The 21,041-nt window shown below is 37.2% G+C and overlaps 2 protein-coding genes across 9 annotated transcripts in view; one reads left to right on the forward strand and one right to left on the reverse strand.

Moving 5' to 3' along the window:
- Positions 1-5,612, reverse strand: part of LOC117409200 (protein furry homolog-like) — a 207,520-nt gene extending 201,908 nt beyond the window's left edge. The window contains exons 1-2 of the mRNA XM_058997432.1: positions 5,489-5,612; positions 5,143-5,218 (exon numbers count right to left, since the gene is read on the reverse strand). The gene's annotated coding sequence lies outside the window, so the exon portion shown is untranslated. The remainder of the gene's footprint in view (positions 1-5,142; positions 5,219-5,488) is intronic.
- Positions 5,613-5,959: 347 nt separating this feature from the next.
- The window catches only part of LOC117409456 (DCN1-like protein 4), a 34,051-nt gene continuing 18,969 nt past the window's right edge, over positions 5,960-21,041 (forward strand). Inside the window, exons 1-6 of one of the 8 annotated variants that reach the window (XM_034015544.3) lie at positions 5,960-6,065; positions 7,987-8,057; positions 9,698-9,737; positions 10,488-10,602; positions 11,701-11,789; positions 19,622-19,692. In XM_034015544.3, the coding sequence (XP_033871435.1) occupies positions 6,047-6,065; positions 7,987-8,057; positions 9,698-9,737; positions 10,488-10,602; positions 11,701-11,789; positions 19,622-19,692 (405 nt within the window). In that variant the 5' untranslated portion in view covers positions 5,960-6,046. The other 7 variants (XM_034906125.2, XM_034906131.2, XM_034015547.3 and 4 more) reach the window with 7 other exon arrangements.

Below are 21,041 nucleotides of genomic sequence, written 5' to 3' on the forward strand. Positions count from 1 at the left end.
CACTGAGATGTTGTGTCAGGACCTGAAACGAGCAGTTCATGCTGGAAAAAACACAAATGTCACTGAGTTGAAGCAGTTCTGCATGGAGGAGTGGGCCAAAATTCCTCCACAGCGCTGTGAGAGACTAATCCATAACTACAGGAAGCGTTTGGTTGCAGTTATTGCTGCTAAAGGTGGCGTAACCAGTTATTGAGTCTAAGGGGGCTATTACTTTTTCACACAGAGGCATTGGGTGTTGCATAACTTTCTTTAATAAATAAATGAAATATGTATCACATTTTTGTGTTATTTGTTCACTCAGGGTCCCTTTTATCTAATATTAGGTTTTGGTTGAAGATCTGATAACATTCAGTCAAAAATCAGACAGGGGGCAAATACTTTTTCACGGCACTGTATTTAAACCATTACATATCCAGTAACTTGAGCCCCTTTATTTGCTGTACTGTACCGTACACATCTGCAGGGCCGTGTCTGACTGAGGGCTAATGAATTGCATAATAATTGTATTTATATTGATGAAAAAACAGTAATGGAACACAAGGAATTAAATAGAGGGATCCAACTTGAGCATAAATACTTTTTTAAATATTAAAAATATTATTAACAAACTGGTACATCCTCAATGAGAACATATAGTTTTTTTTTTTTTGTTTTGTTTTTTCACAAAACCTATTTCCATTATCACTGTAAAGCAATCTAGACAGATTAAGTACAAACCAACCAGCTGATTCCCTTTCCCCAGTGACATGCTTTGACCATTGCTGCGGTGAAATGACCTCACAACAGACTCATGGTATGTCCCGAGTCCAGCTCGAGAGGCATACAGACAATCACAGACTGGACACGAGCGAGTACGGTTAGAAAGAATTGCAGCAGTACCAGCCTTCCTTTGTCTGTGCTTTTTGGTGAAGTCATAATTGATGCCAATGAAGTCAATTTAAAGCCAAGTCCTCAAAGTTGCTGTGGTCTTCTATATTGCACTTCTTCAATGTTGCTTTCAATAAGTCTTTGTAGCGCTTGCAGGGGGCCCTGTGATGATGTTTCCCCTGGCCAAAAAAGATCTGCTTGGTAATTCTCTCATCTGGCATGCGGGCGAAATGGCCATCAAGCGTCTATACCTCTCATGCCACACCTGGTAGGCACTTCTGTGTTTGGGGTTTTGATGCCACTGATCTTCCTTAGGCATCTGAGGTGACAACTCTCCAGTTTACCAATATAGCGGCAGTGGGGTGTCCACGTGTCAGCCTCATATAAGAACACATTATCTCCTTGCAAAGCAGGAGGTAATGTGTTGGATATCATTTTGAGTGTGCTAGAAGAGCACAGTCATCGGCTAACAGAAGTTCACGGATGATTGCATGGAAACTATGTTGATAATTATCCCCTTAAAATGAACTCACAATAATGTTTACTGTATTTTGCAATGACAGACTAGCAGTATACATTGTATAATTACACCTTAAAATAAACTAACATTTAAAGTATGCTGAGTTAGCCCCTGAGGTGGAACAGCGGGGGTGGAGAGTCACGGTTTATCCAGTAGAGGGGAGTTTGTCGAAATTCGTCATGCACTCCATGACCCAGCTTCTCAGAGATACTGGATTCAGTGGACAAGAACTGTGATGTATGGTGAAGGTTCTACCGAGGAGGCAGAGAAAAATAGCAGCTCTTGTTGAGGAGGAAAAAGGCAGATTAGGAACCTCAGATGAGAGGGGACAGAGGAAGATGCTTCAAATGGTTCAGAATGAGGTTCAAAAGGCTTCAGTTTTCTTGTTTAGCCCGATTTAGCGGATGATCTACATGTGATGATTATCTTCTGGTACACTGCAATCGGGATTAGCGGGTGTACTAACTTTAGTCCAATCAAGTGGACTAAACCTGCTTAATCCGCTAGTTAGACGCATCAAGTAGACTAACTTTGGTACGTTGCAATCGACCCCGTGGTTTTTAACTGTGCAATACACATTGTTGTATAGTGCCAGTTGTTATTATTTACTGTTGCCCCCAAGCAACCCAGCCAAATAAACTGTTGGACCGTGAACTGTGTTGTGTCTTTCATTGCTGTGCACTGCAAACCACTTTGCCACACCTAGCTATCAACTAATCTCATGGAATGAAAATCAGAATGAACTTTATTTTGCAATGATTAGACAAGTGGTACAAAGGCACCATCTAGTGGGTCACAGTATAAATCGAAGTGTAACTCAATAGGATTATACAGAGCCCAGGACGGGACATGAGAGAAAAAACACAGGACCACACAGGAGGCTGTGTGGTCCAGTGGTTAAAGAAAAGGGCTTGTAACCAGGAGGTGCCCCGTTCAAATCCCACCTCAGCCACTGACTCATTGTGTGACCCTGAGCAAGTCACTTAACCTCCTTGTGCTCCGTCTTTCGGGTGAGACCTAATTGTAAGTGACTCTGCAGCCGATAGATAGTTCACACACCCTAGTTTCTGTAAGTCGCCTTGGTTAAAAGCGTCTGCTAAATAAACAAATAATAATAATAAAAAATAATATGTATCTTGTGCACACATCTCACTATCTGGTGGCCAGTAGATAGTAAGACCTGCACAGAAGATAAACATTTTTTCTCTCATGTCCCCTCCCGGGCTCCGTAAGATTACATGCTTTTTTCAGTAAATATATAAACTGCTGCGATTGGATTACCTGTTCCAAGTCTAGTGCCAAGTGCTTAACTCAGAAAAATGCCGTTTTCATAAATCTTGAGCTCATGTGCACGCACTGAGTGGGTTATTTTATATAAACATTAGTTTGATATCCATGCAACTGTTACAGATAGTTTTGGCTTCTCTAACAGTCTAGCACAGTTTCATAAATATTTCAAAAATATTCAAAACAGATTTTAAAGAAACATTCTTTAAATACAGTGAAGAGTTACAACTTTCTGTGTGTCACCAAGGGGACACTAGAATGTAAATATACAGTAAATATTTCATGTTTATTTAAAACAGGTGCGGATCTTGGCTGGAGGCCTGTAGGCAGCACTGTATTGGCCCCTTGTGCTCCTTAAAGGAGGAGAATCGACTACAATGTCAAAAAAATGTTGTTTTTGTTCAATAATCTATCAAACAGCACGTACTTTGTTTACACTTTTAAAACTTTCTTGGCAGACACTGCTTGCACCGTCCTGGCGGTACTCCAGAAGGAAGTCAGAAACAACCGACCTCCAACAGCAAACAGGAAAAAATAAAATGTTCTTGCAATGCGCTCTGGATACTGGCCATACAGTGGTTTTAGAATACAAGTATATATTATATATATATATATATTATATATATATATATATATATATATATATATATATACAGCTCTGCAAAAAATTAAGAGACCACTGCAAAATTATCAGTTTCTCTGGTTTTACTATTTATAGGTATGTGTTTGGGTAAAATGAAAATTTTTGTTTTATTCTATAAACTACTGACAACATTTCTCCCAAATTCCAAATAAAAATATTGTCATTTAGAGCATTTATTTGCAGAAAATGACAACTGGTCAAAATAACAAAAAAGATGCAGTGTTGTCAGACCTCGAATAATGCAAAGAAAATAAGTTCATACTCATTTTTAAACAACACAATACTAATGTTTTAACTTAGGAAGAGTTCAGAAATCAATATTTGGTGGAATAACCCTGATTTTCAAGCACAGCTTTCATGCGTCTTGGCATGCTCTCCACCAGTCTTTCACATTGATGTTAGGTGACTTTATGCCACTTCTGGCGCAAAAATTCAAGCAGCTCGGCTTTGTTTGATGGCTTGTGACCATCCATCTTCCTCTTGATCACATTCCAGAGGTTTTCAATTGGGTTCAGGTCTGGACATTGGACTGGCCATGACAGGGTCTTGATCTGGTGGTCCTCCACCCACACCTTGATTGACCTGGCTGTGTGGCATGGAGCATTGTCCTGCTGGAAAAACCAATCCTCAGAGTTGGGGAACATTGTCAGAGCAGAAGGAAGCAAGTTTTCTTCCAGGACAACCTTGTACTTGGCTTGATTCATGCGTCCTTCACAAAGACAAATCTGCCCGATTCCAGCCTTGCTGAAGCACCTCCAGATGAGTCCAATTTTCAGCTTTGCCCAACACCTGGTCGTCTAATGGTTAGACGGAGACCTGGAGAGGCCTACAAGCCACAGTGTCTCGCACCCACTGTGAAATGTGGTGGAGGATCGGTGATGATCTGGGGGTGCTTCAGCAAGGCTGGAATCGAGCAGCTTTGGCATGAATCAAGCCAAGTACAAGGTTGTCCTGGAAGAAAACTTGCTTCCTTGTGCTCTGACAATGTTCCCCAACTCTGAGGATTGGTTTTTCCAGCAGGACAATGCTCCATGCCACACATTCCTGTTTGTAAATGTCCTGTTTATGTTGCATTACTATGTTATCTTTCAAAAATGAATTTCTCACTTCCCTTTCTTATCAGTCAAAACCAAACCATATAGCAATTGCATGAAGAAAAATACAAGAAAATGAATTTTCCCACTAAAGACTATACCCATAAATCATTAGTAGTATTGCAGTCAGTGCTTTGTGTACTTTTCTATTTCTCATCAAAACGTGAAGATTTTCTTATTTCAAATCTGAGGGTTAGTGAATTATTTGAGGACAGACAGTGATATTAACATATAACATCGGGGTTGAACAGCCTTTCAATGGCATCGTGGACTCAGGCATCCATTAACCACAAGATGTTAGAGGGTGCCTTGTGGGATTGTTGTCCATTCTTACAGGGGTAAAACCTGCAACTGGGTCGATGAGGTAGACAAAGGAATGCTGCCAAGTTCACAGTTACTCAGTTTGAGTGTGGGCCACAAACCAAATCACGGACAATACCAGCGCACACAGTAGACAGTTATATCTTGAAATATGCAGTCACCAGGGAAGATTCTGGAATGTGAGGTAAACGTGATCAGAAAACAATTGAGGATATTTATTCAGTTTTTCAGGGGAATCAAAAGACCCAGCGTAATTTGCATACACACAAGGGTGGACAGTGCAATGCAAATGGGGGTGGGGTCCTAATAAAGTCTTCATTCTGATTGAAGCTCAAACTAGAAAGCCATGGGTCAAATAAGATTCAACGGTTCCAATTTGACTAGTAAAACAAAGAGTGAGGCCTACTTACCCTCCTAAAGTGAAATGGAAGTACACTCTTCCTGGGCACCCTGTTTATAGCCATGTGGTTCCTTTGGGTTTCCTCTCTGTTTTATAAGAAACAATTTTACATGTCAAATACAGTAGGTGAATACAGCTAGAACTATAAAACCTAAAAATGCATATATCTACAACCCACAAAGGAAATAAATAAAAAATCACATTCTTTATATGTTCATCTCCTGCGGAAAAAAAGCAATATATGTCCCCTCTTGTGAATAATATTTTTAATTATTTCAGTCTTCCATAGAATCAAATAAAATACATAAGTAAAATCATTCTCAATATATGCTGTTTGAAAGTGTTTTTCTACTTACAGCGTATTACTCCAACTGTACGTACATATATTTTGCAGGTCAACAAAAACGTTACTGTGAAAATAGTTTGAGTGAACACAAGTGAAGCCGCCACACCTGATAATAAACAAAACTCCACAGCAGGGCCAATAGCGTCTCTGTATGCGGGCTATCTCTTGTGATGGAGAGCTTCTTCTGCCAATGGTGAATGTAAAAGTGAATTCCTCTAGTGGACATCCTCCAATTAAATTTCGTCGTGGGATGGTTTTTATTTTGCACGAGGATACTGTACTCCTCTAATCGATAAATGTGTCGAGTCTGTGGACCAATAGAATTTGTCAAGGGCGGGATTTTGCTGCAACTTTGACCTCTCACGTTCAACGAGGGGCTGGTACTAATTGAAAGCAGGACTGCTAGTGATTGACAAGAGGGTTGGCAAATAGGTTACATTGAAGGGCGGGGCGTTGAAAGCCACTGTCCAAATACATCAGTCGTAGGCGTGTCGTATCGTGACATGTTCCTCCCACTGGCCGGTCTGCAGATTTACACAGAGGAGCTTTCAGTGTGTGTTTGATAAAAATGCACTCTGATGCAGTCAGTAAGTACATAGTGACGATTTATTTTTATAACATTTTGTTTGTTAGTATAGGGGACGGGTGTACCAAACGTAGACAAGAGTAGCTGTATGTTTTTGATTTGTGTAAACCCGTGTCTTTCTAGTATGTTTCTGGTTTTCATTGTGGTGAATCTCAGTTCTGACCCTTATTTTATTTATTTTTTATGTTCAACATAGGAATAATGTTATTAACATTCTGCATGTAGACTTTGGTTAGAAGAGGTAACATTGTGTCATTGGTGAATACTTGGTTGTCGTGTAATATGTCTTTTAAAGGGTTGAGTTTTTCAAAAGCAGACTCTGGTTTTAGTCAATAGAAAATATAATTTTAGCGACAAGACCATACCATATTTGGTATGGATTGCAGCAGAGCGATTTTTAACGGTATTTTGTAACAAATAGGTCAGTTTTCAAATAAACTGCGGATAATTACAGAGGGAAATTGTGACGCAGTTGTCTAAAATTCGTTTAAATTTTGTTAACACAGCGACACTATAGTGTTTGCTTTACAATAAATCAATACATAAGTAATCTGTTGACTGTAATATAAGGTGTGTGGTAGATTTTTGTAACGATAAAAAAATGCATTCATTAGTTAGGGGTAAGCGTCAGGAGCTGGAGGTGGTGAATGAAATCTCATTCTATGGGAATCTTGGGCAATGTAGTTTTTTACACCGTAGTCGTATTTTGAGACGCATCTGCTTTTGCCGGCAAATAAACTACAAATTCCAGTCTGCTATATGCTGTATGAATACTTCGTTAAACTCGATGCAAATAACGTACTGTTTACATAGTGACAGGCTTGGCCTGACAAGGGGAAAATGCCAATTGCAGTGTTTGTATTTCTTCAGTACAACTAAGTTTTCAGTATGACTGGAGACGTCTCGTTAAATATGAGTGACGAAAATAAATCTTTTTACATTTGCTTTATACAGTAGAAGTCCCTCAGTTTACGTATTTATTTTTCTGTAGGTATTTTTTACAGCACTGTTACAGTTAAGGTAAGTTGATATGGTGTGAAAAGTAGTTGCGAAAATATAACCGAATGTTATAGAAAGCATATTAGTACACACACAGTATAATTGTATGCTGTCTGAAGAAGGGGGAAGCCGCAACGTTGTGGCGAATTATTAAAATAGTGAGTTTTCCGTTTATCATTTACTTCTTTAAACCGTCTGTTTGCAAGCCTTCATTTCAGATACTTTTGAATGTTCATGCCGACAAAAGCAAGTGCATCACAAAATCATGCTCATGGTGTAATCCCCAGTCCTTCAGTGCCTTTTTTCCTGTCATTAACCAACCACCTACTTTCTCTAATTGATTGGCGTGCTTTGGCTCCGAAGACAATGCTGATTAAAGCGAATGACCTAGGAAGTGAAATGATACCAGACAACCTGAAAGCAAGGCAAGCAAAGGGAGCTTTCTATAATATACTGTAATACAAGATAATGAAAACGCATGTTATATAACTCGTTTCTTTCAAAGCCGGTGGGGCATATAGTACACAGAGAATGGATGTGCCTGACAGATTACTGTAGATTTATGAAATTATTTTCTTAGATATAACCACTTATAAGCCATCATTTTCTGTGTAAAGCTGGTGTTTCTGATCAGGTATTTTTATTTATTTATTTTTTTTAAAGTATGGACCACCACTATGAATGAATCATATCAAGGCAACCATATACTGTAGGAGGGAAGGGATTGATTGCTAAAATTGCCAGCTGCTTCCTGATAATTCTAGTTTAAAATCTCAACAGTTAGGAAATATGAATTGGCTACGTTTAGCAAAACAGCCCTAAGTAGTCAGCTGAAAAAATATTTTAAGAATAAAACTTCCAAATATTAGAATATGGCATCTAATGTTTGTTTTGTGTGGTTTTTTTTGTGTTTTTATCTCTAGATTTTCAGCTGAACTCTCACCGGTCTGCTCTGGCAAACATTCACACGATTTACCACACACTCAACAGGCTGGTAATTGCTTTGGGTTTTGATTCTTCCTGCTGTTACTTTAGAATATTAAATAAGATAAAGCACATTACCATAGCGACCTATGATGCAGGGTGGTGGGTCATATATGGGTCTCTTTAAAGAACACAGTGCTAGCTAAATAATTCCAGTGAATCTTACCTGATATTAATTTCTTTGATCTGGTTGGTGTGTTTGCTGACAGTTTATAAGAATGTAAAACCGCAAACGGAAGGAGGTTGTTTGGTCCATTGATGCTTGTCCAGTTCCTTTTAGCAAGTTGATCCCAGAACCTCATCCAGATTGGGTTCAAAATTGGGTTCAAAAACGGGACTTTCCAACCCATTCTATACACCCACCACTCTCTGTGTATAATCAAAAAAGTGCCTCCTACCCTCCTAAATCTGTCTCCATTAAACCTGCAGATTTGTCATGAATCGAAGGATTTCAATATTAAAGCAATGCAAAGTTATGTTGTGTCTGAAATACAAAGTGGAAAACATTCATTATCCTTCTGTAAAGACTCAATCGTCGTCTGAGAGATTGAGAGAAATAGGGTATTAGTGTTTGCTTGCATGTTTTCTAGTTAACAGTGTCACTGGCCTCTTATGCAGAAGGTGTTTGTTTTATTTTTAAATAAAGAATATGCAGATTTAAATTAAAAATAGCAGTTTAGATTTAGAACATTTAAATCCTACTTCTGTTCTGTCACTTCATTTTCTTCAGGAAAGCCTGACCTTTTACTTTGAAAGTCTGTCTAATACTAATAATAAATTTATAGGCATGCTATGCATTGCGAGAGTCCTCCTACTGTAATTTGGTGAAATATGGATATTCCTTAGATGCTGAATATGTGAATAGGTGGGGCTAATGAAGGTGGCATCTTTAGCCACTCTTGCATATTTGATTAAACTTTGCATGGTCAAAATACGTTTTTCAACATACTCAAACAAAGGTAATTGATACGAAAGAGTTAAGTCATCATATATTTGGAAATGGTTAATTTTGTCAAGTGAAAGTCAATACATTCCTGAGTTTCACATACATCCAATTTAATATGTCATTGAGCTGGCACATGTTGGCAGCTCTGTGTGGTAACATTTTTATTATTGGTGACGTATTTTGCACTTGTGAAAAGCAAAGAACCCACTGTGCTGGAGTTTAGCCCTGCAACCTGCAACCATAAAGCAGAGTTACACTAGGGCCTTAGATAAGGCTTAAAGCTTAGCTAAACATGATAGAATTACAACAGAATTGTACAGTTTGTAAAGCATTTTGAGATCCTGTGTGGATAAAATACCACTATAAATTGTCCATCACCCTGAAGAGGTTCTATACTGTGTTGCCTGTTTTTACATAAAATTTACTGTGGATATGCAGACCTGTAACATGGTTGGGTTTTCTGTCACAAGGTTCATGGGTGCATGGCTGTTTCATAATTTATGAGCAGTAAGTGTATTTTTAAGCAGAGTAGAGCTAATTTATTTTTTTTATATATGTGCTAGCACCCGTTCAGTTTTTTAAAATGAAACAGGATCAATTTCGAAATGTTACTTGCTTTAGAAAATGTTCTTCTCTGCTTCTGCATATTAATTGTGTTGACAGTATCTGCAATGCAAGACAGATGATGACATTTTTTATTACAGAATCTGACAGAAGACGTTAGCCAAGACGATCACCAGACAGGTATTGAAACCCCTGCAAAGTGCTTTTCTTTTTCTTTTTTAAAATATCACTCTAAGGGGCAGTAGTTTTGTATGAGATTGCAATCCTGTTGCCACCACCCTTTTACCTAAGATGGTCAAGGTCGATTGTAGGTGTCATACAAAAAAAGTTAACCCTTTCCTGCTATCTTTTTTTTTTTTGTCAAAGCCTCTTCTCAGAACATTTTTAAAGGTTATGTAAACCTTGTTTTCTTAAATGTTAGTGTCCATGACATTGACCTCTGACCTAATAATGCTGCCATATTGAGGTCATGTGATCTTTGAAGTTACAGCTGCTTAAAGACTGTAGACTTTGAACTACTGTCTTAATGTTCGGTACACAGTTGTATTCTTTGATTTTCTTGCTTTACCCCTTTAGATTGTACTGCCAGGCATGCTTTGTTTTTAAAGTGTCATACCTCTGTGGGGTCAAGTTCTCACAAAAGTATTACCATATTTCTAATCCTTTTTTTCACTTGTCTTTCCCCCTTTGTGCATTTAGAATGGTTGCATAAAATTACATAACCAGAATTGGGCCCTGTGGGAATTTGTAAATCTGATTGTTATACAATTCAGGCTTAAGTGAGTTATTTCTGTTCATGTTGTTGCAAATTAAATGGCCTCCTGTGAAATCCTCTCCCCTCCAAAAACATTAGAACCCAAATTGCTCTGGAATAGTACTAGTATACTTTTAGATGATGCAGCTTTTACAGTTGTTTGTTTTTTAATTTAGGGAGCCTTCGGTCTTGCAGTTCCTCAGACTGCTATTCTAAAACAATGCCGCCTAGAAAAAAGAGGAGACCTACAACAGGAGATGACTTATCTGCCAAAAAAAGTAGACACGATAGGTAAACCGCAGTGTTTCTAAAATGTAGATGGTTGCATGTAGTTTCTAATATGAAAAACAATTCAAGTTATTGTAGCTAAACCAATAATTCCAGAAAAATATTTTCTGACTTCCATTCGCTACATGTGTCTCATGCAGTTCTGAAAGAAACTCATGTTATAGCACACATGTATTTTATTTTCAAACAAGATATTTGGTACTAATATTAGAGTTAAAAAAAGTTTTCACTTCCTGGGTCATTTCACCTTAGTGTCTTGTAGGTCAAAGCATAAAGCACGTCACTCAATAAGGGAATCAGCTGGTTGGTTAATGACAGGAAAGAAGCTGTGGAAGGGGTGAGGATAATTTCATTCTCCTGGTGAAAGGACCAAGGAAAGTGTGATTATCTTTTTAATCAAGTGTAGTATCAGATGTGTTTTAAAAATAAAAAAAAATACATGGATTTCTTTCAAAACTGTATATTTGAAACCAATATAATGAATTGAAGTGCACAACGGGTAAGATTTCTGGAATTATTTTGTTAGCTACACACACTTTAAACTAGTGCTGGGACGAACATGGAATTTTCATGCTCAGATATTCGTTCATTTTTCAAACGTTATCAAAGCCATTATATGTAACACTGCATTAAAGGTGAAAAATGTCACAGAAGTGAGAAAGGCCTTACTTTACCCTTGTGAATTAACTACAAAACAAAGAAAACAGTACAGTAGTTACCGTAAAAAAAAAAAAAAATAATAATAATCTTGTGTATATTTAAGGTAAAAACAAAGTAGACGGTGCATTCTTTTTTTAATAATCTCTGACATCGTTGTGTGTTCACAAGAAACACAGTGGCCAAAGACACCTTTTCAAAAGGAATAACATTCGTTTTTGAAAATTAAGCCACACAGATTAAATAATTTGTGGCGGGCACAGGTCGTGTCGTCGAATTATTGTAAAAAAATAAAAATAATTTGTCCCAGGACTACTTTAAACAAATAAAGACTGCCCCTTCCCCCTTTTGAAAATAAGAAATGTGTACTGAAATGCAATACCTTTTTTTTCTCCTCTTAATCCCTGTTTTGTCTGACGACCTAATATTTTGTTTCATTTAAAGCATGTACAGAAAACATGAAGCATCTAGGATCAAAACTGAAGAAGTTTTCTCAAGTAAAAGATGTTTGGAGTGGTTTTATGAATATGCAGGTAGGAGGAGACTAACACATTAGATTGATAAAAAGCGCTTAATGTCTTAGTTTATTTCTATGAATTGTTTTGACCTTTGGGAATATTAATGATACAAAGTGTTGTCGGATATCTATTTTACTGCATGTTTACAAACGATTCCATTTTACATACCATTCTTGTGTTATGTCCCCGGGGATACGAAAGTAAACAAAAAACAAACTACAGCATCAGAAAACAAAGGAAAAGAGACCCATGATGTAGTTTTAAGCGTCTCTGACTGCCCATTTCCAATGGAAGTATGGTACTAATACAGCTTCCTTACACCTCCGTAGGAAGAGTCCTGAAAATATCTTGTCACATCTGTAGTAGAATTGACACCTTGCTGTGACTAAATTCTAGCTTAATTAAATATTTGCCATTCATTGTTTGTGTAGCAGAAAATGAACACACATACATGGTGGTTTGTGGTCATCTCTAGGCAACATGGATCCAGGTTTCCTCCACGGGTGAATGCAATCATTGGTAGGTTGACCAGACGTCCTGGTTTAGCCTGGAGAGCCCCGGTTTTCCTTCAAAGGTCCCGGTGTCCCGCCATTTTGCTCAAATTCTTTAAAAGTCCAGGTTTTCAGCCACTTCATGTAGCGCAACACACTCTAAATACGGTTTGTCAAAATAACGTAAGGAACCGCTTTTAGTTAATGGCACCTGCAATGTAAAAAAAACCAAAAAAAAACCAAGGTACTAGGGTAATCAAGAACATTATTTTTATGAAGTGATAATCACCGGCGTACGTGCTTATTCCTCAGTGCGCCATGCATTTTCATTTATTTTATGTTCAATATGAATACGGTAATGTTGTAGCTGTTCAATTCTGGCAGGATTTAGCCCAGACAGAGCAGCGAGAGTTTGCAAGCATCCGAATCCACCAGGTTAAACCAAAACCCCAACGTCAATTAATACAGCCTGACACAGTGAGTGAAAAAAGAAAGAAAAGTATTTAAAGTATTATTATTATTATTAATAATAATATTAATAATAATAATAATAATAATAATAATAATAATAATAATAATAATAAACTCAGTATAAAAGTATGCAATATGTATAACACAATATGGCTACTTTTAATTAATTAGCCACAAATTATAGGTGTGTATTGAAATTAGCTAGCTGCTTAAAAGAAAGAAAGAAAAAAAGATAATACTAAGAGTGAGAGGATAGCAAATTAAATAACCATTAAAATAGCCTATACTTAAATGGTTTAATTAGTCTTTTCAATTAAACAATGTGTCCTGGTTTTGAGCTTTGAAAATCTGGTCACTGGCAGTGGAGAACATGATGGCAGACCTTGATGGAGCAATGCTGCCACCTGTTGATTTTACTTTGGTGACATTACAAGATGATTGTTGTAGAGAAATGCAATAATGTTAACCTAAAACAATCGGATGTATTTAAAAGTTAAACCATTTGACATCCATGTTTTACAAATATTCTTAAACATGCACACTAACTGTAGTCATCTAAAGTATTCCATTAACACAGTCTACCACAGTCTACATTCAGAAATTGTATAATTAAACTCTACATTGCAACAACAGTGCATGAACAATTACCTTTATTTGGCAGTCGTTTTACAAAGCTGCCTCTGCCACACTAAGCTTCATATCTCAGAGACTGCAGTAACCTCATATTTTATGGATTATAGATACACTGCATGATAAATGTTCTGGTGACATCGGCGCTCCAGATAAGCTGCGTAAAGGGTGTTTCTCGTATTGAAAAAATATTAATTACGTAAGAATTCACACACTTGCAATGCACATTTGTGACTGGTGAATAAATGACTGGATTCTGGATTTCTCTGCACAGTCTTAAGGCTAGTTTATACTTACGACTGCGACCCAATTTTCTCCGATGGTCGGAATGACATCATCCGCACTGCCGCGAGATGCGTCTTTTTCTGAAAAGTCGTACAGCCTTTTCTTGTGCGTCTGCGACTGCAAAACGCACAGGATCGGATGATGAAAAAATCCAACATTTGTCGCATGGTCGCAAGCCAGTGAAGCGCGATGGAGCAAGTTTTTGAGGAACCCAATAAACATGAACAACAGAACAGGATTTTAAGCTTACCTCTAAACTGAATGAAATTAAAGCGTAAATGAACCTTTGCTAAAATGAATATTGGTGCTTACATAGGCTACCATGTGCAGCAACCACTTGTAAAATAATAATAATGAATACAATGTATTTTTATTTGTATTGTTATTCTTTTTATATATTTGAGTCACTAATAAGTTAATGTCTCTATTTTCTGTATGCAATTACTTTCCCCATCAAATCAGTAAAATTGCTCCGCTGTTCAATACGTCTGATCGGAGGCAGTATGGAGAACAGCTGATCAGTTATACTTGTTTGCTGCTCATAAAAATATATATGAGCCAATTTACACATTCACTTCATTCATGAGACGGACAATTTTAAAATCCTGTCTCAATGTCACGGGATTGTGGAGCTTGTTGGCAACCCTAGTCACAAGTCGACATCGGCAGTAACGCAGACTGGCTGAAAGTATGACCGACAGCTACGACCACTTTGCTGCTTCAAAAAGTCTGTGAATTCGGGGATGCATCAGTCCTTCTGGCGCACCCATAGAAGTGTCTGCAGCTGACGTACGGCTTTTGTCTGCGAGAGAAATATAAAACAACCTTTAGTCTCCTCAACAGTTCTTGTTTACTGTTCAAATGAATCAGCCTATCAGTGCGTCTGTACGGGCTTTTCTGTGACCTGTACTGTATAGTAGGGGGTGGGACAAAGTCAGTGCTGCATTGTTTTGATTTAGGTTGCTAAAATCTAGTTTTCAGCATTTGAGGTAAAATACCAGAAAAAAACGACAAAGCAAAAAAAGCAAAGTGTATTTTGGATGATGATCGTGTCCAGATATTTTCCCAAAGAAATTGTACATGCAGGTGGAGGTAATTGTTTTGCACATCTTGTAATGTCTTTGGAGAAAATACGATAAATCGCGATTTAATTTCAAAAGCGCACATTAAATGGAAGGCTACTAGAGGCTGCTGCACTGAATGTAAAATAAACAGCTTTCAGAAAACAAACTGGAAAGTCAGTGCAGACAAAAGTATTCCTGTTGGTTGTAGCCAAGTTAAATCAGTACTACAGGTACGATCTAGCACAGCCACCTCGCTTCAAACAACCTGCTGCTTACTTTTTAAACGCAGTTAGAATTTTAGACACGAATAGCCACGTTTTCTTTGTTTTGACTAATAAAAAAAATTATTGGATGGGACAAATAACATGACAACAAACGTGCTGCATATATTGCCTTTATTAAAGAATGTCAGACACCTTTGGGTAACCGTGTTTTGGGATTGTTTCTAATCGATTTCCACATCTGTATAACTTGGCAAAGCTTTGCTTTACACTTCCAACCAGTTCAGTGGATACAGACGTGCAGTCTCAACGTATGGGCAAGTCCACACCAGACAGAGAATGTCAGCAGCAACTGCTGGGGGATGTTGCATGCTTGCCTTTAACAAATGACAGCACTCTGTTTTAGTAAGGAAGCAAGTACCACTATTTAAGTAGACCCCTATTTATATTGCTATAGCAAGGCATGAGTAAGGAATATAATATTATATTTTCTTTATAAATATGTAGTATATGCATGCAGGCGTTTTGTTAAGTATATTCCATTTGCAGTGTTTGAACCAAAAAAAAAATCTGTTGGTGTTTTTTATATTTAACCATATTGTTTGTGGTCAGTAACGCAAATAAGAATAATTGTTGTTTTTTTTTATTGTAAAGACCACGTTTTTGTACAAAGTAACATTTCAACTTAAAATGTAAGGTTGTAGTTAATGCATACACCATAAGCAGGCCCAAACGGAATCTGCAGGGAATTTTTCCAAATTCTGTGGATCATTTTACTTAAATTCTGCAGAAATTAATATACGGTATTTGATTTTATGTAAAAGTTTATTTTGTTTTATGAATAAAAATAATATGAAACATACTGCAATGTACATATTTGCTGTTTATTAACCTATGTCATAAAAATGTGCATCTATCCATAATGTTGAAATCTTAAATTGTAAGATACTTAGTAAAAAAATGTATTGCCAGCATGTTTCGCATTTTAGGGTAATAATAATAATAATAATTTCCCCACACCTTTGATACTACAATATTTATTAAGACAGTGTTTCATAATGTTTATTTAAAAAAAAGCATTTGGCTGAAACTATCAGCTAAACTCATTAAAAAATATATCAAGTAGTGTAAAAAAATAAGCTTTGCATGTTTAATTAAATGTAAACAATGTATTTAATATTTAATTTATTATAATGGAGAACTTTAACCCCCAACCAAATAACATGCAATGTTTTCATACATATACTAATGTGATTCATACAATGTTTGCCTGACATAATAAATGTATACCATTTGAAACGTAGCTACTTGGAGGAACCTTTAAACACACGAAGCTGGACATTAGCTGATCCATGATTTAATGTTCTCTTACTAATACTAATATTAATGCTGCTGTTGGCTAGTTCACAAAACTTGAAGACAAGATTTGCTATCCATGTCTAGCCCAAAACGGAAACAAATGTAATAATAATCATATTAATATATTGTGTATTCTTACCTGCTTAATTTTTTGCTTTTCGATTGATGTGCCTCTGAAATTTCACATGTTCACACACTGTTTGTTTCCGAAGGTGATCGATCGAGTGCTGACAGAATGTACAAAAAAGCAAACCCCGTCTTCATAGGAATCGCCTGGAAATTGTTGAGCACAATCCTGTGCACTAATTTAGGTTGAAACGTATTTCCTGGCGTCATCAGTGTTTTGCTTCCTGTTTTTGTGTGATTTTAGCATTTGTCTTATTTAATAATTACAGTACTCAATACTGGTAGCTATCAGTACTGTATTTCAAATCAAATTATTGTGCACTGATCGTGTGACCGGAAATGCAACTGTCATAGCAACAAACGCTGCTAATGCCATGGACAGTGTAATATGTACACCAACATGAATCCGGATGTAGTTCATTTCCATGAATCTTTACTGTTTTTAGGTCTGTGTAGTACATGATTATGCTAGTACTTTTGTTACTGTTGTAGTGTTACACTGTAGGCGATACTTAATTTCACACATCATTTGAATACATTGAATTCCGCAGAAATTCAATTTTTTTTTTTTTTTTTTTTTTTAACATTTTCTGCTGTCTTGAGTGAATTCCATGCATTTTGGTCAAATCGGTGGCCGCGTATTCCATCTGGCCCTGCCCATAAGTTAGCATCAAAGTATGTACAGTATTTATTGAAAGTACTCATGACTTCAATGCAATGTTGCATATTACTCACCCAAAATACATTTTACTTGCATATTGTCTAAATTGGAACGTAAATTACTCCGTAACCCAAAAACTTGAGCACTGAAAATTACGTCATACCAAATATGGCTGCTATTTTTTTTTTTTTTCGTTCTGTTGTATAAAGATAGTAGATTTTGGGGCCCTATTTAGCAAAGTTCGCAAACCCCTAAGGCAATCGCAAAACACTTTTGCAGACAGTTAGCGCACCGGAATCAGGCGCACATGTGGGCAAACAGACTTTGCCCACCTATGTGATTTAGCAACACGTGTTTTTGTGCCCACCCGGCAAGTTAGCGTCAGCGCTTGACATGGGCTGAACTTGGGGAGTGTCCTCATTTAAATACAAATGTAGCAATTTTAACAAACCATCAACAGTGTTAGCATTTGCGTTTCAATTGACGTGAAAACCAGGTCTAAACTGCACAAATTACATTGTCGACTATAAATACCAGTGAAACTACCAGGGAAGCAGGCAAAGAAAAGAGAGAAAAAAGAGAAATAAAAGAAATATGGAGTGCACATTGTATTAATGTGATACTTTATAATGTACTGTGTACATAATACATAATGTGTACTTTGTACTGTGATTTTGTAACAATTGTAAGTTGCTCTGCTAAGAAATTAATAATAATAATAATAATAATAATAATAATAATAATTTCTAAGTGGCCAGAAAGAGTGGAGGAAGAGACGTCCCCAAATATTTAAGTCATCTGTCTTTTCTGAGCCTGTCTGACACACAATGTATGCAGCAATTTCACCTCAACAGACAAACAATCACTGATGTGTGCCAACTTCTTCAGGCTGACCTGGAAGGAGACATGCAGAGAGCACACTGTTTGTTTGTTTGTAGCACTAAAGTACACGCACCAACACAGAATAGGCACTTCTGCGTAAATCATAAGGGGACCTATTCTGTCAACGTGCAAGTAGTGTGTGATGTGTGATGCAAACAACTACATCACAAATGTGTATGCAAACTATCGTTGCTCCACTCATGACTTGTTTATCCTCGCTAATTCGCGGGTGGCAGCTGCGTTTCAGCGGGATGACAGTCTGAGAGGCTGGCTGATAGGGGACAACGGGTATCCACTGAAGCGGTGGCTACTGAGACCGCTGCTCAACCTCACAACCCCTGCCGAAGGTATAATCGTACCTTTAAATGTGCTCGTACTGCAATTGAACTAACATTTGGAATCCTCAAAATGTGATTCCGATGTTTGGATGTAAGTGGCGGAACACTACAGTACACTCCTCAGAAGGTTAGCAATATCATCCTGGCTTGTTGTGTTTTACACAACATAGCTCTCCATAATGGATGTTGAACTTACAGAGGAAAGATTACAGGGTTTGACGGAAGCAGATGCTGAACTTGAAGCCCCAGTAGTGTAGGTTACAGATGCTGCAAGTGCCAGGCAGGTCAGACAAAGCCTTTTAGGCAGGGGTTCACAGGTACGCATGCGGACCAATGAAAAAATGTAGACTTTGTTATTGTTGTATAAGATGCAAATGCGTACAATCAGGAAAGCATTTATAATAAAGGCAGCGACGGTGCTCACGGTTCAAAGGCGAGCTATACATGGCTAACTTAAGAAACTCCTGATTCTACATTTTTCGCCCCCCCCCGGCACTTGCTCGCTAAGCAAGTGAAACAGAAAAAAATATTTATGTAACTTAATTCTGCTTATAGATTACTTTTTTATTATTTTGTAAGTATTCACTGTCTCCACCCCCCCCCCCCCCACCCCCCTCCAGACTGCAAAAAAAAAAAAAAATCAAAATTGCCTCAGTTCGCTATCGCAGATGCACAGGTCCTCTTAAAGGGAATCTTGAATCCTTATTGGTTGTAACCTTACTCCCTCCACTGTGCTTTGATTGGCTGGGCGCATGATTTGCTATTTGATATGCGTTAGCCCACGCATGAGACCCGATTTCTAAATCACATTTTCGTGCACTATGGCTTTTTGCCCTAGTGATAGCAGCTGCGCATATATTTGCTAAATAGGACCCTTTGAGTTATTGTTGTGATATTTGGTTCACACCAACTATAATTGTTTCAATAGTAAGCTTTTGTCTTATTTTGTACACTGATTATATGATTTTATTTGTTAATATTTTACTGAACAGGCTACTGTATAAAGTTTACAACAAAACACATTACTTACCATTGCTGCCTGCTGCGTTGTACATATTATTTCCGCAATATCTTTTTCAACATATTCATGATTTGTTTTTATATTTTTATTCTCATATGCTTGTTCATAAATCCGTGTTAATCAGTGCTTTCATTTTGAGATCAGGTCACAGTGGTTTGAGCAAGATTATGTATGCATGACAACATGCCCATATTTGCCTTATGCATCTCTGTAACCTGTCTCTGTAAAACTGTACATCCAGCAGAGCGCTTGCTGCTAGGCACCCCATTTTAATTTAGATGTAATCATTGTATTACAGGTAGCGATGATGTTGTAGGTCCTGAAGGCATGGAAAAGTTTTGTGAAGATATTGGAGTTGAACCTGAAAATGTAAGATTGGTACAATACATTTATTTATTAAAACTTTGTTTATTGGTTTTTACAGTTTAACAACAATCAAAACAAATAATTGTTACAGTAATAATAACAGAGAGAAATTTTGATATTGCTACATTTTGCATGTCATTTATTTGTTTTCGTAAAAGAGTAGCTTTAAATTTTAGTTTGATATATATATATATATATATATATATTAGTCAGCACTCGGATATCCGTTACTCAGATACACGTCAGTCGCATTTTACCTCCCTTGTATTAAGAATAAAATCAATCCCCATTTTTTTTATATATATATTAATGTAATAAATTAATGCACTTACCCGTCACACATGATTTCCGACTCAGTCACCAGTTTGTGACACAAAGCCCATCTCTTCAATGTTACGATTTATTTGAATGTCCGTTGCAGTCTGCTTTTTTCTTTTCTCTCTGCATGCCAAATCAGTCTGAAGCAGTTGATAAACAATACATTAATAGATAACCAATAAATCTACTGCTACCAAACCACTCCCCAGTCTTGACTGCTCATGAATATGCATGACAGTGGCAATTTCTTTATGTTTTATCTTTAATTATATCTTTGTTGTATTTTCCTTTATATTTTACTGTTTGCGTTTTTTTGTGGGTTTTTTTGCGTTTTTTTGCACCTGATACAAATGCAGCCAAAACAAAGCGAAGAGACAAGCTACGGTAATGTAACAGTTAATCATTAAACAGTTTTAGATACTGTGATGTATTTTTTTTTTTTTTTTTTTTTTAATCTGTGATCTTTAGTTGTTTTTGTGCATTTTCATTTGCAAGTGAACTGTGACATTAGGGGCTTATCGAGCACTAGTGTCTTGCATAAGTATTAACCCTTTCGACTTTTCCACATTTTGTAGTGTTACAACCTGGAATTAAAATGAATTTAATTGGGATTTTTACCATTTGATTTACACAACATACTTAACACTTTGAAGGTGCAAAATATTTTTATTGTGACACAGAAGTTAATTAAACAAAAAAAAGACATTTGTTGGTTGTATAAGTATTCACCCCCTTGAGTCAATACTTGGTAGAAGCACCTTTGGCAGCAATTACAGCTGTGAGTCTCTTTGGGTAAGTCTCTACCAGCCCTTGCACATCTGGATCCTGCAATTTTTTCCTATTCTTGGCAAAATTGCTCAAGCTCTGTCAAGTTGGATGGGGACCGTTGGTGAACAGCAATTTTCAAGTCTTGCCACAGATTCTCAATCGGATTGAGGTCTGGGCTTTGACTGGGCCATTCTAAGACATTCAGGTTCTTGTTTTTAAACCATTCCAGTGTAGCTTTGGCTGTGTGTTTAGGGTCATTGTCCTGC

This window comes from Acipenser ruthenus, chromosome 2 (genome assembly GCF_902713425.1).
Source record: "Acipenser ruthenus chromosome 2, fAciRut3.2 maternal haplotype, whole genome shotgun sequence".
Taxonomy (NCBI): Eukaryota; Metazoa; Chordata; class Actinopteri; order Acipenseriformes; family Acipenseridae; genus Acipenser; species Acipenser ruthenus.